This window comes from Synchiropus splendidus, chromosome 7, assembly GCF_027744825.2.
Source record: "Synchiropus splendidus isolate RoL2022-P1 chromosome 7, RoL_Sspl_1.0, whole genome shotgun sequence".
NCBI classification, from domain to species: Eukaryota; Metazoa; Chordata; class Actinopteri; order Syngnathiformes; family Callionymidae; genus Synchiropus; species Synchiropus splendidus.
Window position 1 is genome coordinate 13,269,751 of NC_071340.1, and position 26,751 is coordinate 13,296,501.

Sequence of the window (26,751 nt, forward strand, 5' to 3'; positions counted from 1 at the left end):
TATTACTCAGTTATTCTATTATTATTACTATTATTATTATTACTATGACCAGTAAAATAGGCGGAAAGAAAGTATGTCCGGCGTGACATGTGTCGTTTTTATCCTAAAAGAAAAACAAAAGCTGTAAAAAGGCTGCAAGGCATTATAGTAAGGGTTTTCTTCCTTCAAAGCTGACCACAAGCAAACAGAAGTTGGACATAGAAGGACAAAAGCAATATACCTTGCTATATTAGACGGTTTAAAAAAAAGAATAAAAAAGTTGAATGTAGGGAAGGAGAACATCCATTGCAAAAAAAGTTAAATTAAAAAAAAAATGTAAAAAGTCAGATATTATGGAGGAATATGTTTTTTTTGGCAGGGAAGAAAACGTTGACTGGAAATAAAGTGTTGTCAAAGACATGAAGTTGACCATTGACATTTTTAATTTAACATACAATTAAATAGAAATTTGACAATAAAAAGCAAACAATAAAATCAAATGAATACACCTTCACTCGCAAATGAAAAGGAACAGTAACTACCTAAAAAAGGGCATCATTGTGAAACTCAAAAAGAAGCTAAAAATATGAAAATGTGCGATTAGAATGAGGAAAAGAAGGACCAAATAAATTAATAATTAACAAGAAAATAGAAAGCATTAATGTAGTCATGACTAGCACAAAAAATTAGAGAAAATGTGGTTTTGTGTTAAAAAATATTTAGATTACAAATGTTAGAAAATTAAAATTATGAATGCATAATTCAGTTAAAAATGAATAACAATTAGAATAGAACAAAATTAAAAGAAAAAAATATTTTCAAGAACAAATGTAAATAAATTCAAGGGAAAAAAATCAGGAACAAGGAAACGTAAAACACAGAACAGTGTGAACGTAATAAAAACACCACTCAGTTACAGATGTAGCTGCACATTGAGGATGTCATCAGCCCAATAATGACGCTGATTTTTAATAAATATCTGTAGGTTTATTGGGATCAACATTTTACATCACCTCAACCATTAAATGCAACATTACATTTCTTTTTCAGATCATCATGAAGTATCATTTGAATGGACGCAAACATCTCAAACACAGTCCAGTTATGCAGCAGAGCTCTTCCTTCATCGGTACGAGACGCTTTCGTCATCGTACTCCATCTCCATCTCGTCGTCCTCTAACATCCCGTACTTGTTTTTCCGATACACCGTCCCGTCTTGTCCCATGTACACTATTTCGTCCTCTTCATCGTCGTCGTCGTCGCGGTCTATGATGGGATCACTGTACTCGCCGTAGGGGGAGGCGTGCTGCTGCACGGCCACAGGTCCGTGTGTTACCAGCTTCTTGTAGCCACTGGTCAGAGGGATGAGGGAGAGGTACTTGGAGCGAACCTGGAGGAAGACGAACAGTGCGGCGCCCACCAACAGAACCAGCAGAACCAAGATGGTGACGTAGAGTTGGGGTTTGCCACTTCCTGGCTCCAACTCGTCGTAGCTCCCGATCACAAAGTTTGCTCCGAGGACGCAGTCGACTGGGGGGAGACATGTGAGAGATTATTGGCAAACAAACCTGAGTAACATGTCGGTAGCTACCTGCCGAGGCCTGACAGACACAGCACTCTCTGGAAATCATTTCCTTGTTGTGGAGCTCGTCGTCGCCGCAGCAGGTCAAACACCGGCCGTCATCAGCCAGGACCTTGGAAGCGCGGCACTGGGTGCAGTTCCAGATGCCGGGGCCCCGACACTCCAAGCAGGAGGCGTCGCAGGCCTGACACTTGGGTTCACCAGACTCTGTTTTCTGTGAAGGAAAGCCACTGTGTATCACAACAGATCAGAAGCTTGTCTTTCATTGGCCTGACTGCAACACACCTGAGAGGCAGCGTAGAAGCCCACGAAACACACAGATTCACAAATGTTTGTTCCAATCTGTGTGTAGCCTGGGTAACAGCTGAGGCAGGAGAGGGCCCCCTCGCCTGGACGGAGCGAAAACGTCAAGAGAACATGTAGGAGGAAGGAGGTACGCGCTCACACGGGTTCGGTACCGGAGCAGGTCTTGCAGGTGGGGTGACACTTGTTGCAGGTTCCGTAGATCCTGTGAGTGTAGTAACCCTGCGGACAGCTCTTCAAGCACTGGCCCTGCTGCCTGAAGTAGAGGTAGCCGTCCCGGCAGCTCAGACACCTCTTGTTCCCCCGACCGGAGCACCGGGTGCAGGAGGGGTCGCAGTTCTCACAGATCATCGTGCTGGTGTTCCCAAAGTGGCTGAGAGAGAAACGTATTCAACGGTAGAGGAAGAGAGAAGGACTTGCTGCGTCTCACCTTTTGGGGCAGTCGTCCACACAGCCGCTCCCCAGCCTGAAGGAGCCCGCTTTACAGTCCAGACACTGGACGCTGTGGCGGCCCGAGCAGGTCCGACAGCTGGAGTGACAGCGCTCACACACTCGCTCGTCCTTGACCTCGGCATAGTAACCCAGCGGACACTGCGCCACACACGTGCCGTCTGAGAGACATAAACACGTGTTGGAACGCTTAAAACCTGGTGTCAAACTCAATGCCCGGGGGCTAGATCCGGTCCATCGAGTCATTTTATACGGCCCACATTAGCTGTAATCTCGTGGAGCTAGCTGACATTAAAGTGAAATACTTTAATAGTATTAAAGTATATACCTGTAATACCCGAACACGTCACATCAATAAAGACCATTACGTTTAAGCTTCACTGATCTTTCTTCAGACCGTCATTTAGCAACACAGAGGGACTCACTGAGGAGGAAGTGGGGAGCGTTGCAGCTGAGGCAGTGGTCTTTGCCGGGACCGGTGCAGCGGTGGCAAGCGCTGTGGCAGCTCTTACACTTCCCGTTCTGGTCCAGATACGATGTCAGAGCACAGTCGCTTAACCACACGCAGTGTCCGCTCCTATCCCTTCTTCTGTCCGGGTCACATGTTAAGCAGGACGAGGGCTCGTGTCCGGAGCAGGTGAGACACGACCTGGCACAATCTGAGGAGACGCAAATCCAGTCGGTGAGTTAAATAACTAGAAAGACACTCGAGAGAGAGCACAGACCTCTGACAAGTCATACTGTAATTTATTTTTAATCCAATATCTTATCTTTCTCAATTTATCTTTTAATTATTTTATTGAATATTTCAATTTTTATAATTATTTTATTTTTGAATTTGTTACTAAAATACTACAAAACACGGAAAAAATGGACAAAGTTTAATTCCAGCATTACATGATTAAAATATGTTATTTTATTATATATTATTATTTCATTTTAGAGGGTTCATATGCAGATTCTCTGTATTAATATTGGAAGTAGTGAATAACTTAAATAAACGTGAATATGATCAACAGGGACTTTATTCAATATATTTCATTTAATAATTTGGAGGGACAAGAGACATATAAATAAACTTTAATTATGAAAAAAAATCGGATTTTATTTAACATTTCAGTATGGCTATTAAGGTCTGTGGGAAGAAAAACAGATGGGGTGATGAGTGAAAAAAGACTTTAAGACCTAAGAGGAAGTCATGAGTTAAAGCCTCAATTCAAACAGTAATGAATGATTTTGCAAGAGTAGTGTCTTTTGTAGTTTTGCAGCATTTGAAATGTTGCTGATCGCAGTGAAGCGAATGGGACAGCAGGTGGCAACAATGTGTCTGAAACTTGTCCACAGTGGAGCACGAGAGCTCCTTCTGCATCAGGGGGAGTGACGAAGCTTCAAAAGAACTGTGGGTCTAGATCAGACCTGGGCAAAGTATGGCACGAGGGCCATATATGGCCCTTTACCGGTATTTTTGTGGCCCTCATGAGGTCAGACTAAAGCTGATTTTTCTCATAGTTTCTTTGTCCTGTATTTATTCTGTAGTTCAGCTGGGAATATAGGACTAAAGAAATTCTTCTTTTGTTTCTTTTTCATTTCATAACCTTTCTTAGTTTGCTCCATAGTTCTATTATGATTTATAGAGATTTTTACAGGTTTCAAGTCATATTTACTCTTAACATCCTCACTTCCAGTGCATCTGCTTAGGTCCATACTTTTCCTTGTTACTTCAGCGTATATTTTGATGTTTTTTTCAAACCATCATGGTTTGTTGTCGTCGCCGTCCTTCTCCTGGCCTGATGGGCCCTCACAACAGTCCCAGTTCACACTGTGGCTCTAGAGGAGATTCAGTTGCCCACCCCTTGTCTAGATGACTATGTGTTGGTCTGATCTTGAGTTACACGGCACATGAACCACCGTGGCGCAGCTCACCTCTGCACTCCTTGGTTGAGCCGTCGTAGTAAGTCCGGGTCGGACACCGAGGCAGACAATCTCCGTTGTAGCGGACGGCTTTTGGGTTACTGCACGTGATGCAGTCATCGCTGTCTGGTCCATCACAGGAGGCACAATTGGCATGGCAACTCACACACTGCTGCTGTTTGTCAGTGGCAAAGAAGCCGAGTGGACAGTTGTCCACACACTTGTCTTCATGGAGGAAGAAGAAATCAGTGCACTCTGGAAAGAGACATGCAACATGGCTTCGTAAACAAACAAATCTCTGTATATCTGAGATGATAAACAGGTTGCTGAGTGTAGTATCACCACAATATTTCAGTCTAAACTAACGCACTTTGACAGAGTCTGTCTTGATTGCACTCTTTACAGTGAGGTGGGCAGCGGACACACTTCTGCTCTTGGCCAAAGTATCCCTCAGGACAGTGAGCAGTGCAGGAGAACTCCAGCAGGAGCTTGTTCTTGTCGCAGCTCAGACAGCGGGTGGCGCTCTCTTGGCAGGAGGAGCATCCTGGAGCGCAAGGCTGGCACACACCAGCCTGTGAAAACCCTCTGGAGATCAGAAGCAAAGCTCAGAGCGAGCGGTCATCCCAAATAGCGGGAGGCAGCACCTCTTGCACTCCGTCACACACTCCCCGTCCTGCAGGGAGAGTCCAGTCCGACAGCGCTGGCACTTGCGGAGGTCTTGACACATGACGCAGCCTTCAGAGCAGTCGCTGCAGTGGCCCCACGCCGCGTCAGCAAAAGTCCCGGAGGGACAGCGAGCAGTGCAGGTCTGTCGAGCCGTCAGGTAAAGACCTGCCGGGGAGGAAACAAAGGAGTGGCTGGCAGACAGTGTTGAAAGGCAGAACGTCATGTTGGCCACTGTTCCTCTTTTGTCCCCGCGTTCCTACCAAACTAGGGAACCGGATCATTACCTCACACCTCATCTCCTGAACTAGGTGGGCAACAGAATCACCAGCAGTGGTGCTGGAGAGAATGGAACCCAGAACATGAACATGAGGCAGTGAGAAAGAAAATAATGGCGATTAAATACAGTGCCTTAATAATGATGCATGACTATTACACGCATACATAAAACTAGGTTATACAATAACAGCAACAGTCATAATAATATGAGTGTCATTATGATATATTACAGAGTCATTATTATTACTATATTATAATCTAATAATAATTACTGCTTACTTCTCCTTGAGTCATTTAGTGTGTGTGACGTGGGCTTGTTTATCCTACTACCTGTTCATGACAAAACACTACCCTTGTGAGGACCGTATGACTTGGAGGGGACAGTTGGCCGGACCCCACAAGGTTAAGCCTCAATTTGAGGAGGAAGACTTCCAAATAGTTGGGTCATTATGATTGGGTTTCAGTTTGGTTCAGAGTCCTGGTTGAGGTTAGCCATTTGTTGTTTTGCATGGTTAGGTTTAGGGGGAGAGGCTGGGGAAAGGGTTATGGAAACCTTACAATGACAAGGATAAAAATACAAGTGTGTGTGTGTACATATGTGAACAAATAATGACACTAACTATATATATATATATATATATATATATATATATATATATATATATATATATATATATATATATATATATATATATATACATTTATATATATATATATATATGTGCCTTCAAAGTCATGAGATTTAATTCAAATACCAAATAGAGTGACTAACTAAAAATGATGAATTGATCCAAATAATGCAGATTAATAGTGTATTTTTCAGCGCTCCACTTGACCACATTATACAATGCGATGTCATAACCAATCAATCTGGTGTCAAATATTGAAACATGTATATATATATATATATATATATATATATATATATATATATATATATATGTGTGTGTGTGTGTATGTATATATAAGATAAATGATGCCACGGTTTAATGTGACAGCAGAGTGTCAGAATACAAATCAATAAAATGAAAACTCCCACTGACTTAATGGGCCACAGAAGTCAATGGTTTTCAAAATGTCCTACCTTGTGAACAGGTGATGCAGTCGGTCTTCCCAGCTGCTGAGCACATTTGGCATGAAGAGTGACACATCTCACAGTCCCCTTCATCTGGAGACAAAGAAAAAATATTGGATGTCAGTTTAAAATAAGAAAAGGCTGTGTATTGTAGAAGAAGATACAAAAGAGGAACAGCTCATGTGGAGATGCTGGAGAGGGAGGTATCTGGGATTCGGAGAGGAGGAAGACAGAGGTGAGATGGGTGGCTCCATCCAGGAGTGATGTTAAGTTGGAGAGTGACTATGCGTACCATTTCTGAAGTGTTTCTCGGGACAGGAGTCCATCTGAGGGTTGGTCAAACACTCCCCATTCTTGAGTGTGAACGTGTCCTCGCAGGAGTCACAGTCGTCATACCCGGGTCCCCCACAGCTCCGACAGTTCCGGTGACACGGCTCACATTCTTGATTCGACTGGTCCACATAGAATCCCTCCTGACAGTGATCCACGCACTCCCCATCTGGACACAAACACAATTCTTCCTCAGTTTCACCAAATAGCTTTTGGGATTTTAAAATGAAGATTTAAAATCACTTGGTACCGGAGACGTAGAATCCTGATTCACACCAGTAGCACTGGGACTGGTCACACACTTCACACTTCTTGTCTTCACATGGAGCACAAACCATCTGCCGATTGTCGTCGTAGGTTCGGTCCGGGCAGGAGTGATGACAGTCACCTCCCAACCTGCCAGTTGGACGGGACGTTACAACGCCGCAGGGGCTGAGCTCAAACTGGATGAGAAATCTGACTCACTGGTAGAAACCATCTTCACATTTCAGGCAGTGAGTGACTTGCTCCTCATCATCTATGAATGAAAAGGAACATTTGTTATTTCATACACTCTGGGTGACCTTTAGTTTAGCACCACCATAAAACAAAGAACATTTGCATTGTTTCCCCCCCTTTTTTGCAGCGTTGCACTGCCTCAGTTGACCAGCAGGTGGCACTCTCATCACGCGAAAGATTTCACACTGTACAGCGCTCTTATAAGGAGACAGTCCTTGGCCTTCAGTCCTTTCTTAGTTCAGTTTAATAACGATTGCCACAGTCAGCAGATCGCAGGCTGAGTCTCGTAAACAAACATCTGGAAAAGTCACGCCACCTTCCCTGCTAGTCACCGTCAGCCACCATTCCACTCTCAAGTGGACAACTATGAAGCATCCAAGGAGGGGGAGGCGGGGGTCTTATGAGAAAAGGGAAGTCAGCCGGAAACGAAATAACCAGTTTGGCCAGCAGGACAATAACCTCTGCAGGAACATCGGCCCCCACACCTCATTCCTCCATCTGTCTCCCTCCAGCTGCAGCACTGGCTCCTGCTCCGGCGGGGGACAAGTCTCTACCTGTGGAAGCGATTGCTCATCGAAGCAGAGAGACGAAGGCAACAAGAGAGAGGCCGAACTCATGCCTCCAGGCTGCGTCTGTTCAGGAGAGAGAAGCTAGTGCCTGCCTTGGTATTAAGAGTCTGCACCAAAGTTGGCACACGCTCATCCTCAGGTACGCACTTGTGGAATGTTTAGACTTTTACTTGACACACGACACACCAGCACTTCACCGCGGGGGACGTTTTGTGGCCCTTCTAAAATCGACACACTCTCCAAGTACTTCTGTTTACATCTATTACTGCGTCCAGAAAAAGGCCGGGCAGTCAACATCAATAATATCAAGCAACTAGCCAGCACCGTGAGTAATGTCCGTTGCAGGTGTTCAGGATTGTTGACATCCTTGTCTGGGCCTCACTGTGGGAGGGCAGCTCCAGGGACTCCATCCGGCAGGTTCTTATGCTACCAGAGAACGTGTGTGTTTAGCAAAACTGGGGGGGCCTCTCTCACAACACTAGAGGGACGTCATCGGTTTGCCAGCTGTTTGTCCCACCCTCACTTTGATAGGGTGAGGTGACTAAGGTTTAGGACGTAAAGCAGGGGTCACCAAACAGTTGTAGAAAGGGCCGCAGTGGGTGCCAGTTTGGTGACCCCTGATAAGAGTCTTGTTGCACATGGCAGTGGAACCCAGGACCTCTGCGTCTATCAGACAAACCACGAGGCAGTTCATGGTGGTCCGCAGATACACTCCTCCACACTGTTAAGACCAAGAGTTGTACAAGGGATGGTAAAATGATAAACCGTGGTACAGTTGTCTACCCTCAGCCAGGCCACTTATTTTCACCCAATCTGTCACTTGATGTTACTGCCCAACATCTCTTTTATCTACATTATTTGGGTGAAATATATTTCGAGTGCAATGTGCACAATCGGACTACAGGTGGCAGTAGCGTTCAGGAGCTCCATCAGCACGCACCGTCCCAGCAGGACAATGAAGAATGAATCAAACCATCTGTTCATTGGTAAATACACATTATTTAGTCACCAAGAACACATTTATTATAGTTATTCAATGGTGGTGGTCACGTGACCTGAAAGGACTAGTGAGCTCTATAGAAAGGTTGGAGTCCTACAGAACACGACCAGAATCAAATCACTTCGAAGTTACTGTAGCTCCTTTCAAACCAACCCTGGAAGCTTTATTGAAATATCTTCATGTATTATGAAGGTTTCTTTTTTTAATTACAGGATTAGATGCACAGTTCATATTTAAACTCTAGAATAGTTTCTGTTACAACATTGATATGCAACTGATTTTTAAAGTGTCATAGGGCTGTGCGCAGGATCAGTCTACCAATAATGTACAATATTTGTTTATCTATTAAGGGTATTTATTTATTTGTTTGTCTTCTGTTGTTTTATAGCTTGAGATTTCACAGTTTTTGTTGTTGCATTTTTTGAGTTTTTTGTGTGCTGATGCTTGGTGGACATCTTTGATGTTTTTTTATTTTTTATTTTTTGTGTCTTTCTTATCATTGGCTGCTGTGACATTGAAATTCCCCACTGTGGGACAAGTACAGGACATGTAATGTCATGTAATTTAAAGCTCACTGAATTCTGGGGCTCAGTATTGTAGACTTTGGAAAAAATGTCACCTTTATCAGTGGCAATTTTTTTTAAAGAAATTCAACTGCGGTGATCTTAGATTACACTGGGCTGCCTTTATGAGTTGATGCTTTAAGTTTTTTTTGTTTTGTTTTTCAATTGATTTACAAATGCTACAAGCACTTAAGAGTGTTGCAGTGCACTCTGGGACTTGTACGAGGAGTGTGGGCCATTGAGAGCGGACATTATGGAGGAGGTGGCCAGTGGCGCTTAAGCTTCACACATCCGCTGCAGGATATTTCATGTGTCGAGATGTGTGCTCCGGAGAGGGACATGAAAACACACACAAACAAAACAACTTCTGCATACTTCCCCGGATCCACTGGCAGACGTGACGATGAGTGAAAGAGCAGGTGGGCGGCGAGCAGTGGGGCTGAGAGAGTGTAGACGAGGAATTGCACCCACCCCGAGAGCATAATGACATAATAGGCTTCCGTCTTCACCACAACAGCACTTTGGACAATTTTGAAGAATGTTATGGGGGGTGTTAAAAGTGTCCCTGCATTCTTGTAGCGACACGATAGCCGCTAATGGTTACTGAAATTCAGGCTTAAAAATCAGCATCTGACTACATCTCACACTTCATCTGACACATCCTGCTCTGAATTAAAAAAAAAACTAAAGTTGATGTAAAAGTAGTAAAACCACGTGGCAGCTAGGACGATAACAACAACAACAAACATGGAGGAATCCCTGAACAAAAGCAAACAAAAGCATCTGTTTGCTTTAGTTCAGGGATGTTTATTGCTACACAATGACCAGGTTTGAAATTCTTATAAAAGTGAAATTCTTATACAGATATTTTCAAGAGATTAAAAGAGCTTTAGTTTAAATACGGCGATAGAAAAACTTGAATATAGCCACCATCGTGATTTATGGTGCTATTGTCAAACTGATGCAAAATAAACAATATTTTGTTGTTGAAATGTATGACTCTTGAATGTCTCTGAGATTGGAGACAAACCTGAAACTGCCCCGGGGCAAAGCTTTAACCGACTCAAATATTTGTTGGTTTAATTCAAGTGGGAAAGGAGAGGTGGGCGGCGGTGAGCACTCACTGCGCTGGCACTGCTGGCAGCCTTCCTCACAGGGGACGCAGTCCTCATGCTCCACATTGGCAACCTCCCCTGGTGAGAGCAGGCCAGACAGGACAGAGGGGATTCAGAGGTTTATGTTATGACGCTCTCATGCGTTCGAGGATGGTGAACGCTTTCTTTTTTTCTTTTTAAAGTAATGTGAGAGAGAAATGCCAAGTGAATCACTATTATTATGAGATGAGGCGATGACTGGAGCCGCACCGTGCAATCAATCAACTGGCAGTCAGAACATTTCGGTGATAGACTGATTGATCAGTCACGCAGACTAGTTATTTTGTGGCCGCCGTTGTTCTGCAGGAGGTCTGGCAGATACCAGTGAGCCGGAGTGGAAAATATTTGTGGTTTTCGGGTCGAACAAAGTCGTGCTTTAGACATTTGAAAGTATGAAATGGTTAGAAACCACACCACCTCTGCAGTTAGACACACAGGGAGTTACATTGATGTTTGTATTTTCTGTCAAGGTACTGAAGCTCAACTTCCAGGTTGGATAAAGCAAGAGTGGAAGACAAAGAGGGTCCATCACAAGAGGTGAGTTTTGAGAGGAAGCTGTGAGCGAATGAGGAGGAATGAAGAGACACATAGATGGACCTGAATGTTCAGGAAGGTGAGGGGGTCAGAAAGCAAGTAGGATGTCGAGGAGTCACATTATATACTGTGACTAATGTGATCTTAAACGTCATCTTAAACGTAACTTCTTAGATATTATGAAATAGTGTAATAGTGTAATTATGCCATAACATTATATGCATAAAATATGTAGATTTTAATCATACATCATTTTGTTTCATATACATTTTATTTAATGATTCTTCACATAAATAAACACATGTAATGAGCCATGCCTCCAGTGTTCATTGCAGTTGGGTGGTTCAGTGGTGAGTGGTGCAGCTTCAATGCAAGAAGAAGGCACCAACAGTAGGGGCCATACTGGGGTTCTTTCTGTGTGAAGTTTGTACACTCTGTTTGTGTTTGGGCTAAATCTTGGACTGATCTGTGACTGGTCTCATAGCATTTCACCCAATGCAGTGCCCTTGGAAAACTGAAGACAAGGTCATGGTGTGAAATAAATTCATGTTGTAATGATAACAGGAGAAGCACAGAGGCTCTGCCGCTGGCTCACCCTGATCCCGTGTGGAGTCTGAATGAGGCCCACCTGAGCTGCAGACCAGCGGAGAACAGCGACCATCTCGGAGTCTGAAGCCCGAGCTGCAGTGCTGGCAGACGGCTGCCGACGAGCAGACCAGGCAGTCGGCTGGGCAGGACTCACAGACGTGCTGCGCAGAGTGGAAGTGCCCATCGGGACACACCTCCAGGCACTGACTCTGGAACAGATACCTGGACGCTCCAAACTTGTCTGCAAGAAAGAAGCAGAATGACCACGTTTGTCAGGTCTCGATTCCTTTCACTTCTGTCAGCAGCTCTTTCATTGTGGTGTTGAAAGATCACGGAGGTGTGAAGATCAGCTGGACTCCGTGTGTGTGCGAGTGCTGACGGGCGAAGATAAGAGAGGCGGTCTGGATTGTTATGATAGAGAAAAGGCATGCATGGAGACAGATGGAGGGTCTCATGGTGCTATTATTGTTATGTCTCAACGAGTCTCAGACAGACCTGCAATTAAACCCGACCACATTTGCAAACAGTCTGACAAAGTCGCCAGCCACAAGTGAGAGTGGAGCGGCGGTGTTTGTGAGTGTAAGTGCAGAGGAAATCTGCTGTTAATCTCAGAGCTGACTGCCTGGTGTCTCTGAGCATGTGTGTGTTTAGGCAGGTGTGTATGGACCGTGCCGAATCTCCCTGGTGTAAATACATTGGCTCTGACAGCCATAATACAGTCTGTGGCGCAGTGATAAACACGGTTATTACAGTCTCCTTCAGGTGGATATTTGCTCAGCTGGAGACTCTAATAACGTCTGGCTTTCTTCTACAGGGTTGTGCATTTCAGACTTAAGAAAATAGCTGTTTTTCATACTTCAGTTGGGAACAAAAGATACATGTCAAATTTGGGTAAATGTTTTCTAGAATAATTCAGACAGTCCTTGAATTGGCAACCAAGCGTGTCAGGAGGAGGATCAGCTCCTGGAGACCATGGATCACAGTCAGATAAGCTTGGAATTCCCTCTGCAGGTTGGGAATGGGTTCCTTTTCCAAGTCAAGGAGTTCAAGTATTACTTTTTGTTCACAAGTGAGGGAGCGTGTGACAGACAGACAGGTCAGACATGGTGAAGATAGAGCATTCTCAGACAGCAATACCGGACTCACTGATAGGAATGTAACTGTTACGGCAAAAATGACAAACCTCGGTAAAATTCCAGACGTCTCCTTTTTAACTACGAGCAAGACATGTTTGATAACATCACTTTGACTCATGGTGACACTTCTTATTGCCTGAGGATGAAGCAGGGTGTACTTTGTCTTCATCATTGGAATCGGTCTCGAATCACAGTGTTTTTGTGTTTTATACTGGTTAAATAAAGGCTAAAATCCATGTGTGACGTCAATGGGCTGATCACTTTTCATTTGTGTGTATTCTGAAACACCATATACTTTGCAGTATTTAAGTACCAAATCACAGACTATGGACTGGCTACATCTGAGAGTGGTCTGGAGCGACTTGTGTTGACTCTGCTCTCATGAATTCAAATGACTTCACGCTGCTTAAATAATGCTTGACATCTCAATTCATAGATTTATTTTTGCTCACTTTGTTTGGTTTGCCTCTACATTCTCTCGCTGGTACTTTTGTCAGTTTTGTTGTTGCTTAACACATGATTCACATTTTGAAGGATGTCTGTCGAAGACAGAAAGGAGCAAGGAATGGGGTTAGAAATTTTGTTTTTGTTGATAAAAGTGGAAGAAATTATGTGAAAGTGTGTCTGTATTGTATGATGTCGTTCGAATAAATAATGTTATTAAAAAAAATAATGCTCGACATACATGACACTTGAACATTAGTTAGTCAAGATCATAACAACGTGAAACGCTTCACTAACTTTCACTTGTTGAAGCTTGATAAACAACTAAGAGAGAAAAAATCAGAACCACAGTCTGATCTGGTTTTAATATCACTGTCAAATATTCACACAACAGTCACGCTTCAGATCAGTGAGTGTGTGAGTCCCAATGTATATACAGTTTTACATCACTTCCTCCTGAGGAATTGACTGTTCAGACTGTTTACTACCGTTGCAAATCACCAGATCATAGTCGAGCGTAAGAGCTACCTGCAGGTTGAGTCTAGCCATTTACTGCATTATCCAGGTAGTGTAGTCTGTCGAAGAGAAACTAGTTATTTATATGCATTTTAAAAGATCGAGTACAGCAATAATTCGGCTTTCTGGACCGTCATGTAACCATGGTGGCTGATATAAGCCATAGTGCCACCAGGAACAGGCCTCGGAGCAGATCCACGACACTTCTTTCTAGCAACTGATGAATGACAAAAATGAATCACAACAACGCACCTTCGCCTCCAAGTTCCCTCCAAGTCCCCGAAACTTTGCCCACTCCTGCAGTGAACTCGTAAAAAAGTTTGCAGTGACTGATGTGCGGCGACCTCCTGGCGAGGACGCAGCCAATAAGTGAGTGATTTCCACTTTAAGACAGATCTATCTGCGGGCGCTGGCTGCCTCGCCGCTTTAATTTGATTAATTTACCTTGACTGGATTGATTGGGGGAGTCGGGCTTAAATGAGCCTCGACCTGATCCATGTGAATTTATGAAAAAGCACGATTCCACTTCTATTCCAGTCACGGTGCGATAAATGGGTTTGAAACGGCAGCAGCCGACGACCTGGTGTCAGATCACAGGTAATAATGTGCGGATTTTAATGGGGAAGGAAGTGGAGCGATGAATATATACGTTCACACTTTTGAAGCAGGAGGAAACACGTCCCTGTCAGGAAATGGAAGTGAAGATGGTGGCATGGCCACGTGTGAAAACTCAGAAGTGAAATCAAAAGATGGAGGCCAGGAGACTCATCTGGCACCTGTGTCACAGCTGCTGCAGGAGTCCGGCCCTTCGTTGGTGCACTCGCTGCACGTGTGGTGACAGCGATGACACTGCCGCTCCATCGGGTACCAGCCTCGCTGACAGTGGCTCTCACAGCTGCCATCTGAGAAGAAGCTGCAGGAACAAGTTCAGCGGCTAACTAAAGGCACTTTGTTGTTTCATTTCACTTTTTAACTTCCCAAACAAATACATTTATTCAATGATGTATGAAGAACATTCCATTTACTTCTGGTCAGTAAAATCTAAAAAAAAGTTATAAATCTATATTATTTCAAGTTTAACCACAAAGTTTTGACTTCCTTAGTTTAATCACAATGATAAACAAATGAAAACACTTATTGCTGTTCTAACTAGGGATGATCCGATCAGGGTTTTTGCTGCCGTTCACCGATACCGATCACATGGATTGACAATGAATTGATATGTAATCAATATGATGAGACCTTCTGTGTACATGATGTGGTAAAAATGAACCATTAAATCATTTTAATTCAGACACGTTTTTATATACCTCCTCAAGGAGGCAAAAAAAACTTGCAGAATACAACAGTTAATCTGTCAAAAGGACGACTGAAACACATTTAATTCCATGTGAGACGGTGCAGCTAGGTGAATCTCTGGAGACTCTATGTCCATGAAATATTTACACATTGGCTGCTTGTAGCAGGACTGCGAGACAGAGAGCACTGCATTTATGAAAGTTTCCATTCCGGACATTTTTAAAAGTTTCAGATTCAGGTGGCTGACGAACGCTGCACCTGACTGCAAAACGGCGACGGATCCAGTCGTTTCTGTCTCCATGTAAACAACACTTGAGAAAGGCTGGTCATCTAGCTCGGTGAAATTAACAGTTATTTTTGGGCAATTAGCTTAACGTTAGCCACGCTAACAGCCTGCTGCTGAGGAACCAGTGGTCTCACTTTCATGAGCCTGGAAAACTCTCCCTGCTCCGTTAAATGGCGTGTTTCATTTGATGGCGCTTCCCTGCATAGAATTTCCCTGTGTATGTGCTGGAGGATGCAAACTTTAAATGACAGACAGAAAGAAACTCCACAGCAGACATGCTGCTGCTGACTAAGCAGCGAGTAGGTAGGAGCGGACGCGTCACAACCAGCAGGGCTTCATCAGAGCTCCGGCTGTCACACGTGATCGGTTGTTGGGATCGGCAGGGACAGGTAGTGATCAGCCTTCACCGGCCGACTGCGATTGGTGACCGATCGATCGGAGCATCCCGAGTTCTAAGAGCTTCAACCATTTTGCCCCGGACAGGCCTGAAGTTTGAGGAACACATGCAAGTGTGTCTGACCGTGTGGGTGGGCAGCTGGTGCAGTCCTCTTCCTCAGGACCTGAACACTCCTGACAGGTCAGGTAGCACAAGCGGCACTCTCCGTGTCGACTCGCGTACTCACCTGCAGGAACAAAACAGCTTTGAAAAGTCATTGTATTCACAGTCAACATGGTGAGGATACTTGTTTAAATTTATCTGTGATAGTAACCACTATCACCACTTTAAGCAGTCATTTTAATGGTGAGATATTTAAGACACCATGTTGTTCAGTGATCTTGAAAGTCCTCCTTTCCTCATTGTCTGTGCCAACCCGTGTCTACTAAGATTAGTAAATAGTGTTTAACTAAAACTATGTGACTAAAACACACAATATTTGGAACGCAACTGTCCACTTTCACTTGACAAAAGCATCTACTCCTTTTCCATCTCAAATTCATTCCCACCTCTATTTGATTTTCACGATGAAGCAAGTACAACTCAGACAAAGATCTGAACCAGGAAAGCTCTCATCCGTCGATCAGATCCATGTGAGGATCTTCACTGAAGATAACCACTTTCTGACAGCTGGCTGCACTTGAATATGAAACAGCTGTGCGCCGCGCTGCAGTCTGGGAAGCAACACTGAGTGAAACACAGACAATGTTGTTGTTCATCACCTCACTAGAGCAATTGTTCTGTGTTATTGATCTCTCTGTGGCTCAGTCCAACGCTACGGATAGACAGGAGTAATAAAATGGTTCTGTGTCTGTGCTCAAGATCAAAGCTGTGATATTATTTTAATTCAATCCTGGTACCAGCATGACAGAGGTGTGCAAAGCGTGGACCAGGGGCCACATGCAGCCTTTGATCTGCAAAACTACAAAAGTTACTGCAAAGCTAGTAGAGACAGTGGGGTGAAAAGATGTAAAACAATGCCTTTATAGCTAATATTTAAATGTCTTATCCATTGTGTTACCAAGATATTCACCACTAAAAATGACTTCCAATATTTATGACCGATATTTGAATAATGTGTAAATAAAATAGTATAATAATCAGATAATGTATTGTAAGCATATGATGTCAAGGCATAAGTAGAATAGTAACTATTTTAGCCTTGTTTTATCTTATTAAAGTAACAAAATTTGAGTTAAATTCAACACTATTTCTCTTCTGTCTGTAGGCGTGGAAGGCCTTCACAACAGTCACAGTAGATCATGTGATGGCCCCATTGGAAATTTAAGTGCCCGTCCACAGTTGTCAGATACATAATACAACAGATACAACATAACAGCACATGGCATGACCATAACTGGGTTAAACGGCTGGCGAAAGTTCAGGGACAGGCGCACTTGGACACTTCCGGAGCTTTAACTCACCTTTTTGGGACGGAAATTAAAGAAACAGGCAACTATGCAGCTCAGCTCAGACCATGGCAATAAATTTGATTCTGATTCTGATTCTGATTCTCAAAACACAGATAGGAAACCTTGTATCTAGCTAGTGCAGATCGACCCAAACTTTGCGGCTCTTTGCCTCAGTGCAGGTCTGTTAAGCCTGGTGGCTCCTTCAATTGTTCCTCCCAAAACAAAAAGCCTCTGTTTGGAAACAAAAACAGGCAGCTGCTTTCAAGACAACAACAGAGAGTCAACGCCGCCGTCAACGTCGCTCGTGCACACAGGAGACCAGTCTTCTCAAGAGGGAGTTCAATCTTTAAGATTCCCACAGCAGGGAGTCAGAGTTGCTCACTCGGGGGAGTTAAAATTCTCCAGTGTCCTCAGTTGACCTTGTGAGAGGTTGACACGTCACACTGAAGTCAACATCAACTCCCAGGAACTGGCACGTACGGGAGAACACCATGAGCCCCGTGCACTCATTCATTATTCATTTCTTTTTTTGACCCTTATCCCCTTTGTGGCAGTCAATCTGGCACTCTGGACTGAGGGCCAGTCAATTATGGGGAAGACAGACAAGTGCAGTTGCTTTTTTTTTTGTTTGTTTTACATTTTAAAATGTACAAAGTCATATATTGCCATGTTGTTAAACAATATGCAAAAATAACAATTTCGCATTCAGGTAAAAATGCGGTCACCTCACAGTGCTCTTCAGGCCAACAGTAGATTTACCAAACCAAAAAAGATGGTTCATTTTAAGCTTCTTCTTGAGCGACGAGCACGCGCCCCAGCAGACAAACCCAATTAAGTACGAGTCAATATTATTTAAACAGCATCCCCCAGAGTTTCTCCACATTAATCTCTGCTCCATGTTGAGAAACGCTGAAGTGGAGTAAATGCGCTCCAGACTTGGTGATGAATTCCAAGCAGCAGCGCACGCTCTCTCATGTCAGCGGGGCTGTGATTAAACTGCGCGTCTTCGGATCAGCCACCTTTTTTTTTTCCCCCCCTTCACCTCCAGCACACTGTCATGGAGGCCACGTCTCACTTCAGGCTCTCTGCCGGTGGAGCCCGCCACTCCCTTTTAATCAATCTGATAAACTGAAGAGGCGCCCGGAATGACAAAGATGTCATCACTGCGCTCAAGTCAGGATCGACTGACGCACTTTGGTGTGGTGAAGGAAAACAAAAACATGAACAGATTAAACATTTTAATATGAACATTTAAGTAAAAAAAAAAAAACTAGGACTCTGAGTAACATTAATAATGCATCATCACAAATATGTCACAGGTACACAATTAGAAACAGCTTTTATATGAGGTGTGTGTGTGTGTGTGTGTGTGTGTGTGTGTGTGTAGACTACCACGCAATCTAAAATCCAGTCATCTTAAACAATGACCAAGAATTCGCTTTTGTTAACCAAAACGGGGGATTCATCAATCTTTATTACAAATCATCAGTTGACAGAACAACAGTCTAATACTCAAGCAGGTTTCCGAAAACCCACACAAATAGAATCTGTTCTTAAATAGAAGCCAGCACCATCCGAGAAAAAAAAAAAAAAAAGGAAAAAAAAAAAAAAGGTGGATTTACACACAGGACAGGAGCAACCTTGTAATTTTGGCTAACATGTTTGACACTTACAGCTCGGACGCCTTCAAGTTCTAACAATTAATAAGCAAGGTAAAAAATTCACGATTGTTTTGTTGGGTTTGACTGGAGCGGTCGACCGCTCACGCGAAGTGTGTGCAGCAAAACATTTGACCCGTTGAGGACGTTGCTATTCTGTAAACCATCAACAATTACGGGGCTCAAAAGTTGTCAAATTGATATTTCACTGATTCACTTCACGAAGGAATGCTGAAGAACGTTGAAGCTCCGGAATGATTCAAAGTGTTCTGGGATGGAACAAAGCAGAAGAGGCTTCCTCCCTCACACCAGGACAGAGGACGAGGAGGGAAGTAAGCATTCCTATTAAATAACGTGAGATGGGTCGGTAACATGCATGGTGGTTTTGGATTTGGTGACCCTGTAGCAGTAACTTCAAGTGATTCCGCGTGTACATGTCCATCTCTAAAAAATCCTTTCCCTAGTCTGATGAACTGTTTTGCACTGGATGTTTATTTACAGGTGTAAAATCAGGGCGCGTCTCGAAGAGTATGTTCAGTTTCAAGCATCAGAAAAGGAGGGAGGAGCCAAAAGGATATTCAGAGAATCACAGGATCCACTTCAGCTTAGCTCCCTACACTGGCAACGAAAAAGAAGGTTCAACTATTTTGGCATTGATGCTTTGGTCACAAAATACTGACATTTTTTTTTCTTCTCATTATTCGTTTGTGTGCACTTCTTTTCATGTTCTTGAAGAGAGTCCCAGTCATTCTACACCCTGACCACATGTGTACAGAAAAAAAGGTAGGTTTGTTGTAGTCCTGTCATCGCACCTCCGATGCAGTCCCTTTAAGAGGCACAGATTCTCTTATAAATTATGTGACTGTGAACGAGTGGGTGGAGGGAGCTGGAGAAAGAGGGGTGCTTCCTGTGCCCCTTCGTGCACCCCCCCCCCTCACCTCGGACTCCCTCTAGGACGGGCAGGTTGGTCCCGTCAGCCCTTTTGCGAGCACGTTCTGCAGCAGAGTTGCTGCAGAACTTTCCTCTGGCAAAGATTGTTCTTTTTAACCAGCACGCAGAAGCTGCCTTCTGCCCAAGATTCTTCATTTGCTTTCCACAGACCAGGAAGAGGAGATACAGTGTGAAAATGAAGGTGGCCAGCAATCACACACACGCGCGCACACACACACACACGAGCGCACGCAGGTGGGGCGGACCCGATCGGTTAGATGGCATGATTGTGGAGTTTTCACAGGGGGGTTTGATCCAATCAGGTGGCGTTCATCGAGGCGAGAAACAATCGTGGTCCAGGTGAGTGATTGGATCCAAGCCGGGAGAGAGGGAGACAGATTGGGAGGGAAAACAGACAGAGAGAGAGAAAGGAGGAGAAAGAAAAAGTCACACAATTAGAAAATTGAAATATTCGGAAAAAAACACATTTCATTGTAAGATATTGAGATGATTGTGAGATATTGAATCTGACTGAAAATACCTGAGTTATCAGAATATTCCAGACTTTAACTGCACTTTAATCCAGAAAATTTTTATTTCATTACACATTTAACTATAACATGTTTCATTTTAAATTTTAATTTTTCAACGTACATTTACCTTTACTTTTACTTCTACATGAAATGGGCAGCATAGCATAGGATAATATATCCGGACTGATAATATGATAAAATAAAGTTTACAGTTTATTGTGCGCAGCTACTGCAACACTGAACTCCTGACTCCACAATGACCAGATACTTGGGTCACCATTGATATCAAGTGGCAAAAGATCAGTTGTCGTGTTTCCACTGCGAAATACGATTTATGAATGCTAGACGGCGTCACACATCTGGATGGACTTTCTTGTTTTAAAAGGAATTTTCGCTAGATTTTTTAAATGTAATGATGATGCATTCACTCGTGTAGTTTCCTGACTTTTTCTCTTCTAACTCTGAGTCTCATTGAAGAAACAAGGGGCTTTGGATTGAATAAAATCAGGTCAGTTACTGACAGTGTAGTGGGACAGACATTGGCAGATGGGTTGTAAACACTGCTCATCATTTCATCTTCAGCAACATGACTCATTCCAGGTATGAAAGTGATTGGTTTCCTCAATCATGGAACTGAGACTTGCGGTGAAAGCCGCCAATTAGTGGGAGAGTTTATGATCAGACATTCACTTCAGTCAGCGATTTGTTCTGCTGAAGCCTTCATATGTCAAAACATGCCGAACTGCAGGGAACTCATGCAAAGTGGTGCAGTGGTGAAGCAGCAGAGGAGACAGGAGAGAAGAGTGAAAGCATCCAGGCAGAATCTAGCGACTTTATCTCATGTTGTTTAAGGACAAAACTGGATATTAACACAGAGTTTGGCTTCTTCCCAGGTGTGTGAGTTGGTTAGCAAGCAGCTCAGTCTGAGCACAGGGGTTAAATATTAGCTCTGCACCAGCCAGCAGCTCATTTGCCTTTTATCCGTCCATTTGTTGTTGAAAAGACATTAGTGTTGGTTAAGAATATCAAAAGCGAGGTTGCATTCCTACTCAAGCCAGGAGCTAAACACCCGAGGACCATCTACTTAGATAAGAAAGCTGACAACTCACCATCTTTGCAGATGGTGCTGACCATACAAGCTCCCGCCTCCAGGTTGTAACCGCTGGCACAGCTGCTGCAGTTTCTCTCTCCAGGCCCCGAGCACTCGTAGCAACTGTGATCGCACCTGACAGTGTTTGGACAGAGAGTCAGACACTCGCCAGCAGAGGCTGGAACATGAAGAGCTCTTCAGACATTCACACCGCGTTGTGGGGGTGGCCTTAAAGACTCGATCAAGGTGAGGCTTCCCTCTCAAGAATAAAGGGAAATAAAAATAAAAGATCTTTTATAAAATTATTTCACAGAAGTCTGGTTGTGTCTGCATCAGCATCATGCGTGTTGGTCCATTTCTCAATAAAATATGTGGCACAAGCTGCTCTACTCTTCAAGGAGACACTTGCACTCAATCTGAAAATACAGTCAATTTAAATATCTCACTCCTCTAACTGTTGCACTATGGGAGTGAAATGAAGCAGCAGGGCATTGGTCACCAGCCATGCGTGGACTTACTTCTTACAAGACCGCTGCAGCTGCCCGCCGTCAGCCGTCTGCTCAGACAGGTAGTAGCCAAGGCTGCAGGTCGCCACACATCGCCAGTCCTCCAACAAGTAGCCATCTGCACACTTGGTGCAGGCCTCGATGCCTGTACCTGCAACACGCCAGAACGTTTGTTTGTTTATTTAAGTTACACCCTCATAAACCAGTGACGACGTGTCTGACTGGTCACAGTTGTCCACTGTGATCCAGAAACAGTGCTACTTCATTGCATCACTGCAACATTAAAACTTGGAGAAGGCAGAAAACTCAAGACCATGAAACTATAGTTAGAAATTGGGTGACATTCAAGTACAGAACAGCAGACTAATTGATGAAAATCATTATTTTGCAGGAATGAAATATTAGGTACTTGACCATGAACAATGATGTAGACCAGGGGTTCTTAACCTTTTTGATCTCTGGGACCACTCTTCCCAGAACAAATGGACCCGGGGCCCATTCAGTGGAACTGACTCATTACACCTGATTTCATTTGTGATCAACAACCATATTTAATGTACCTACATGTAAACAAAGCAAAATCTTGTGAAATGACATGAAACCATGTGCATCATAGTAACATATTACTAAAGAAAAAAAAAACACTTGATGTAAACTGTTGAGAAAATTGGAAAAACTTCTGAATAAAATAGATATAATAAAACTATGTCTAAATATCATAAAACTACAAATAAGATATAAGTGTAAATGAAAGTAAAATGTTTTGTAATTTCCAAAACTGCTTCAACAGGTGCTTTCCTGAGCAGTTTTTACTGTTGGCGGGGGGCAACATCTTCTCATCTCTCTATCATCATCTTCTCTATAGTTGTTAGCTATCACAGATTTACAGAGTCAAGTCAATTCAGTCACACACTGCTGCCACCTATGTGGCTCATGTATTAAAACTGAGCATCTTGCGGTCCTCACAGCCCAAAGGTGTTAAACAAAAAAACCTTAAGGAGGCGCTTGCGGCCTGATGTAGACCGAACGTATTTTTGTTAGTGATCAAAGTCGGACTGGCACCAAAGAAAACATGCAAACAATACAACATGTAAAGTAAACCCAGTTTTCACACAAATCACTATCTGGTCGCTCCCTCACTACTGCAGGCATCTGTGGCATCTTGACACCAGGACAAATGCTGTTGTAACGACTTCTATTGTAAGAGTGGTCAGGCTGCTTGTTCAGCGTTTCTGGAAGACACGCGTGGTTGATCCGATCCATCTACACAAAATAATGGCACATTACAATCGCAGAGAACAAAGACAAAGCAAAACCTTCCAAAGTGACTCGGTCTGACCATAAATGTGTCTTGTAAATTATAATCTTACAGGGAAAAATGCAAACAATAGGAGAGAAATGTAACATTTATATATCTTTACATCTTTAATTTATGATACTATATTTATTTATTTGATCATGATATTTGTTTCTATTTATATGTCTTGTGTTGTTTGATAGCTGGTGTCTTGAACTGATTTTTTTTGTTTATGCTGATGCTTTGTGGATGTCTTTGTTAATGCCATTGTGTCTGTTGTCAGTGGCTGCTTTGACACGTTGAATTTCCCCAGTGTGGGTCTAATAAAGGCCATCTAATCGAATCAAATGAAATCTAATCTAGTCTAATAATTTTGTGCAGCATATTTTGCTGAGGAGTTTACAGAGGAAAATTCCAGGACTCCTAAAACGCTGCGGTATCTTAAAGGAATATACTCATGGAGGTTTAGCTCTCCTTTTAACACATCAGGGCAACATGTAAATATCTCATGGAAAATATATTTGTAAAAACATAGAAATAATAGGTGAGGACTAGCTTACCAGCACAGGTGGCGCAGGCTCTGTGGCACGGCTCACATGCTCGCCTGTGGCCGTTGTAGTAAGATCCTGCTTCACAGGTCATCAGGCACTTGTTTCCTTGAAGACTGAAAAACATCAAATTCAGGAATTCTTTTAATTTTTTTTTTTAATTTAAGGTGCATTGTAACCGAGTGAGGGTGCCTCGCAACACATTTCAGAGCGTGTTTACAGTTTTGACAGACTTATACAACTGATTTAGAACGCGCCAGATGTGGAAGGGCCGATGAGGAAACAGGTTTTCTGCGAAGTCGCAGCGAGGACAGGTTGTCGAGCGTGCGGTGCTGAGCTGAAAAACAGCTGGTCTTTGTTAGCTAGTGTTTCCCAGAAACCATCTTCTCTGGTCCTCTCTTCCCCCACCGCTGCTACCCGAGCATGCACGGGGATCTGAATGAACAACGGGTGTGTGTGTGTGTGTGTGTGTGTGTGAGCGTGTGTCTTCATGTGGTCTCACTGCCATTTAGAGGAAATTATGCCTTACATTTGTCCCCACCTCCACCTCTGGCTACAGGGAGCACTTAAAAGTTGGATTCAAGACCGCAATGTTTTAAACCCCTCACAAGTGCTTCCTTCATGAGCCATCGTGAATTCCAGCCCTTTGAAACGCCCTGAAGTCCACAGCTTCAATCTGATCCTCCGTCTGAGGAGGCGGCGCTGGAAGTGGCGATGAAATTCTGTCAGTTCTTACGTTCTTTGGAGTCTCCACTGTTCATAAATTTGACAGGAAGTGGCAATTTATGTGACCACAATGAGCGATAGAAACACTAGACTTGGAATAGTTGTTTTAGGCTGCAACAATTAGAATGTTTAAATATTTATTTAAAGCGCTTTCACTGAATTTTAGAAAGAAGCGTTTGACTACACTTTCTTCAGGAAGTTTTGAAATCTTATTTTAGTCGTCTTGGCCTGGACAAATTCACTATGAGAAGTAGGGGAAAGGAAATATTTCATGGCCTATATGACAGCCATTTATCGATTACAGAGCATTAATAAAACTCGTGTCGTCCTTTGATTTATCTCTTTCAATAAGCTTGAATAAATATGGCGTATAAATAATGTACGACTGCGATTGCTCATCTTGGAATTTAATGTCGAGCAGCTTTGCTTGAGTGTGCGTCGCCTTGACGACGGTAAATAGAAACGTTTTTCCATTTAGACCTAAAGCAAAATCAAGCGTTGACAATTGAATTGAACAAATGCTGCATCAGATTTAGATTTTAAGGTGCAGTTAGCCTTCCCGTCTGAGGGAAGCACAGCATGGTTGACCTACCTGCTGCCAGATTTACATTCGGTGCAGATGTTGAAGGTGGTGCACTTTTTACAGTTTTCCGGGCACCTCCTGCAGATGTTGGAGTCTGGAAGGGAGCACAGAGATGCACACAGGTGAGACAACTTTAACAGGAAACCAGGGGAGAGATGAAGAGAGGGTCCACTAAAACGAACGCTCAGAATACTCAGAAGACTGTAAGTGCAGTAGGAATGCAATAGCAATAAGCTTATTCACGGTTAAAATGCATTCTAGATTCTGAATTGTTTACCATTGAGGTTTCACATTTCCACTATCATGAAACTTCTACCTACAATAAAGCTGGTTTCCGCCCACTTTAGTTACATGTGTCTATAAGGGCACCGAACTGTCAGGAGCCACACCAGAGCTCATGCGCCAAATGTTCACGACAATAACCCCATGAAGAGTCTAGATGCGGCTGCCGAGCTGCCCTGATTTTAATGTGGCTACAGAGAAATCTGCTCTTGATTAGCCGAGACTTTGGCTAGACGTTACATCAAGGATACATTGGCACCCGGCGGGTTACTGACGGAAAGCTGTTACGACAACCGTTTGTGATGTAAGTGCCGGAGAGATTTTCCAAAACTGTCAGAGAGCTTGCCGCACTTGATGGTCTCCCTTCTTTGGGAACCTCAGGCACAAAATAAAAGCAATAGATCTGAACTCTCTCTGCGATCCCTCAGACAACTCTGGGATTTGATAAATGGGCAGTGAAATAGCTTTCCAAGAGAAATCAGAGCTGCTGCCAAGGCACTAGATTTGGGGTTTTATTGAAGTTGCGTCATTCCATAAATTAAAAACATGTAAGAGCCGTAAAGAATAATGACTAGTAGTTAAGCCTTTTAAAGAGAAACGGTACCATGGTCGAGGTAGAAGCTTTCGGCACATGTGGCCACACACGTGTTGGTGCCCTCGTTGAGGTGGAATCCGTTCCTGCAGGAGGTGCACTGGTCGCCGCGGCTGCCGACGCAGGTGTCGCACAGAGAGGAGCACTTTTTGCAGCGTCTTCGCTCGTCACGGTAGAAGCCGCTGGGACACTCGGACACACAGGTTCTGAAACACACAACACGCAGCCTTAGAAAAGAATACAGTGTTACCAGTTTAATGCAGGGGAGACATGTATCTGTAGACTCAACTGGTGCCACTTGACCGCAGTCTAAACAGGCCATCGTCTACTAATTCCACAAAGGTGATGATAGCAACACAGGTTATCATCCCTTCCAGCTGCCCTCATTGCCCAAACCTTGGAAAATATTTGTCTAATCTAAGAGGCCCATCTTCTATCAATTCATCTAGTTTCAGGGCACTTTAAATTACTGTTGAATATTTATTTAATAAAAAGCCCCTGCGGGCCTCAAAATGACACAGCAGGCAAGAATTGGCCCCCTGGCCTCCAGTTTGACACATACAGTTTAGAGTGTTTCCTTTGGTGGTGACAATTTCAACTACAAAGGGACTTAAACACGAAGGTGTATACATTAATAAATAATGATTCGGAGCAACTGTGAGGATTTGAAAAGGAAATGGGAGCAAAGAGTTGGTGGTCTTCAAGCACAAACTTTCTCCAATTTCTTTCAATGGCCATTTTCAATTTTGAAATCCACGAAGAACAATGACCTGAATGAACTTAGACTAGTAAAAAAATGCCATTCAACTACAGCTGATAGACTGACAGAGAAACTGATGAGAGATCCACATCATCTTTTTTTATAGCCATAATTCGTAGTCAATGAAAAACATGTTTACCTGCGATGTTTACCGAATGAACTCCAGCACCCCGCTATAAACAGCTTTTTTTTTTTGCACAGACTCAAGTTTAAATATAATCTCTCCATCTTCCTATGAA

General features: G+C 43.4%; 1 protein-coding gene across 3 annotated transcripts in view; it reads right to left on the reverse strand.

Annotated features, from left to right (window-relative positions):
- Positions 1–683: 683 nt before the first annotated feature.
- Positions 684–26,751, reverse strand: part of pcsk5b (proprotein convertase subtilisin/kexin type 5b) — a 63,979-nt gene continuing 37,911 nt past the window's right edge. Inside the window, exons 16-37 of one of the 3 annotated variants that reach the window (XM_053870024.1) lie at positions 25,765–25,958; positions 24,888–24,972; positions 23,582–23,685; positions 21,737–21,875; positions 21,238–21,353; positions 15,680–15,782; positions 14,351–14,487; positions 11,519–11,719; positions 10,327–10,395; positions 7,038–7,089; positions 6,823–6,968; positions 6,535–6,741; positions 6,252–6,335; positions 4,870–5,056; positions 4,596–4,810; positions 4,238–4,480; positions 2,740–2,973; positions 2,295–2,475; positions 2,020–2,237; positions 1,847–1,950; positions 1,571–1,775; positions 684–1,509 (exon numbers count right to left, since the gene is read on the reverse strand). In XM_053870024.1, the coding sequence (XP_053725999.1) occupies positions 1,103–1,509; positions 1,571–1,775; positions 1,847–1,950; positions 2,020–2,237; positions 2,295–2,475; positions 2,740–2,973; positions 4,238–4,480; positions 4,596–4,810; positions 4,870–5,056; positions 6,252–6,335; positions 6,535–6,741; positions 6,823–6,968; positions 7,038–7,089; positions 10,327–10,395; positions 11,519–11,719; positions 14,351–14,487; positions 15,680–15,782; positions 21,238–21,353; positions 21,737–21,875; positions 23,582–23,685; positions 24,888–24,972; positions 25,765–25,958 (3,631 nt within the window). In that variant the 3' untranslated portion in view covers positions 684–1,102. Of the gene's footprint in view, positions 1,510–1,570; positions 1,776–1,846; positions 1,951–2,019; positions 2,238–2,294; positions 2,476–2,739; positions 2,974–4,237; positions 4,481–4,595; positions 4,811–4,869; positions 5,057–6,251; positions 6,336–6,534; positions 6,742–6,822; positions 6,969–7,037; positions 7,090–10,326; positions 10,396–11,518; positions 11,720–14,350; positions 14,488–15,679; positions 15,783–18,268; positions 19,755–21,237; positions 21,354–21,736; positions 21,876–23,581; positions 23,686–24,887; positions 24,973–25,764; positions 25,959–26,751 lie in introns of those variants that run through there. The other 2 variants (XM_053870023.1, XM_053870022.1) reach the window with 2 other exon arrangements.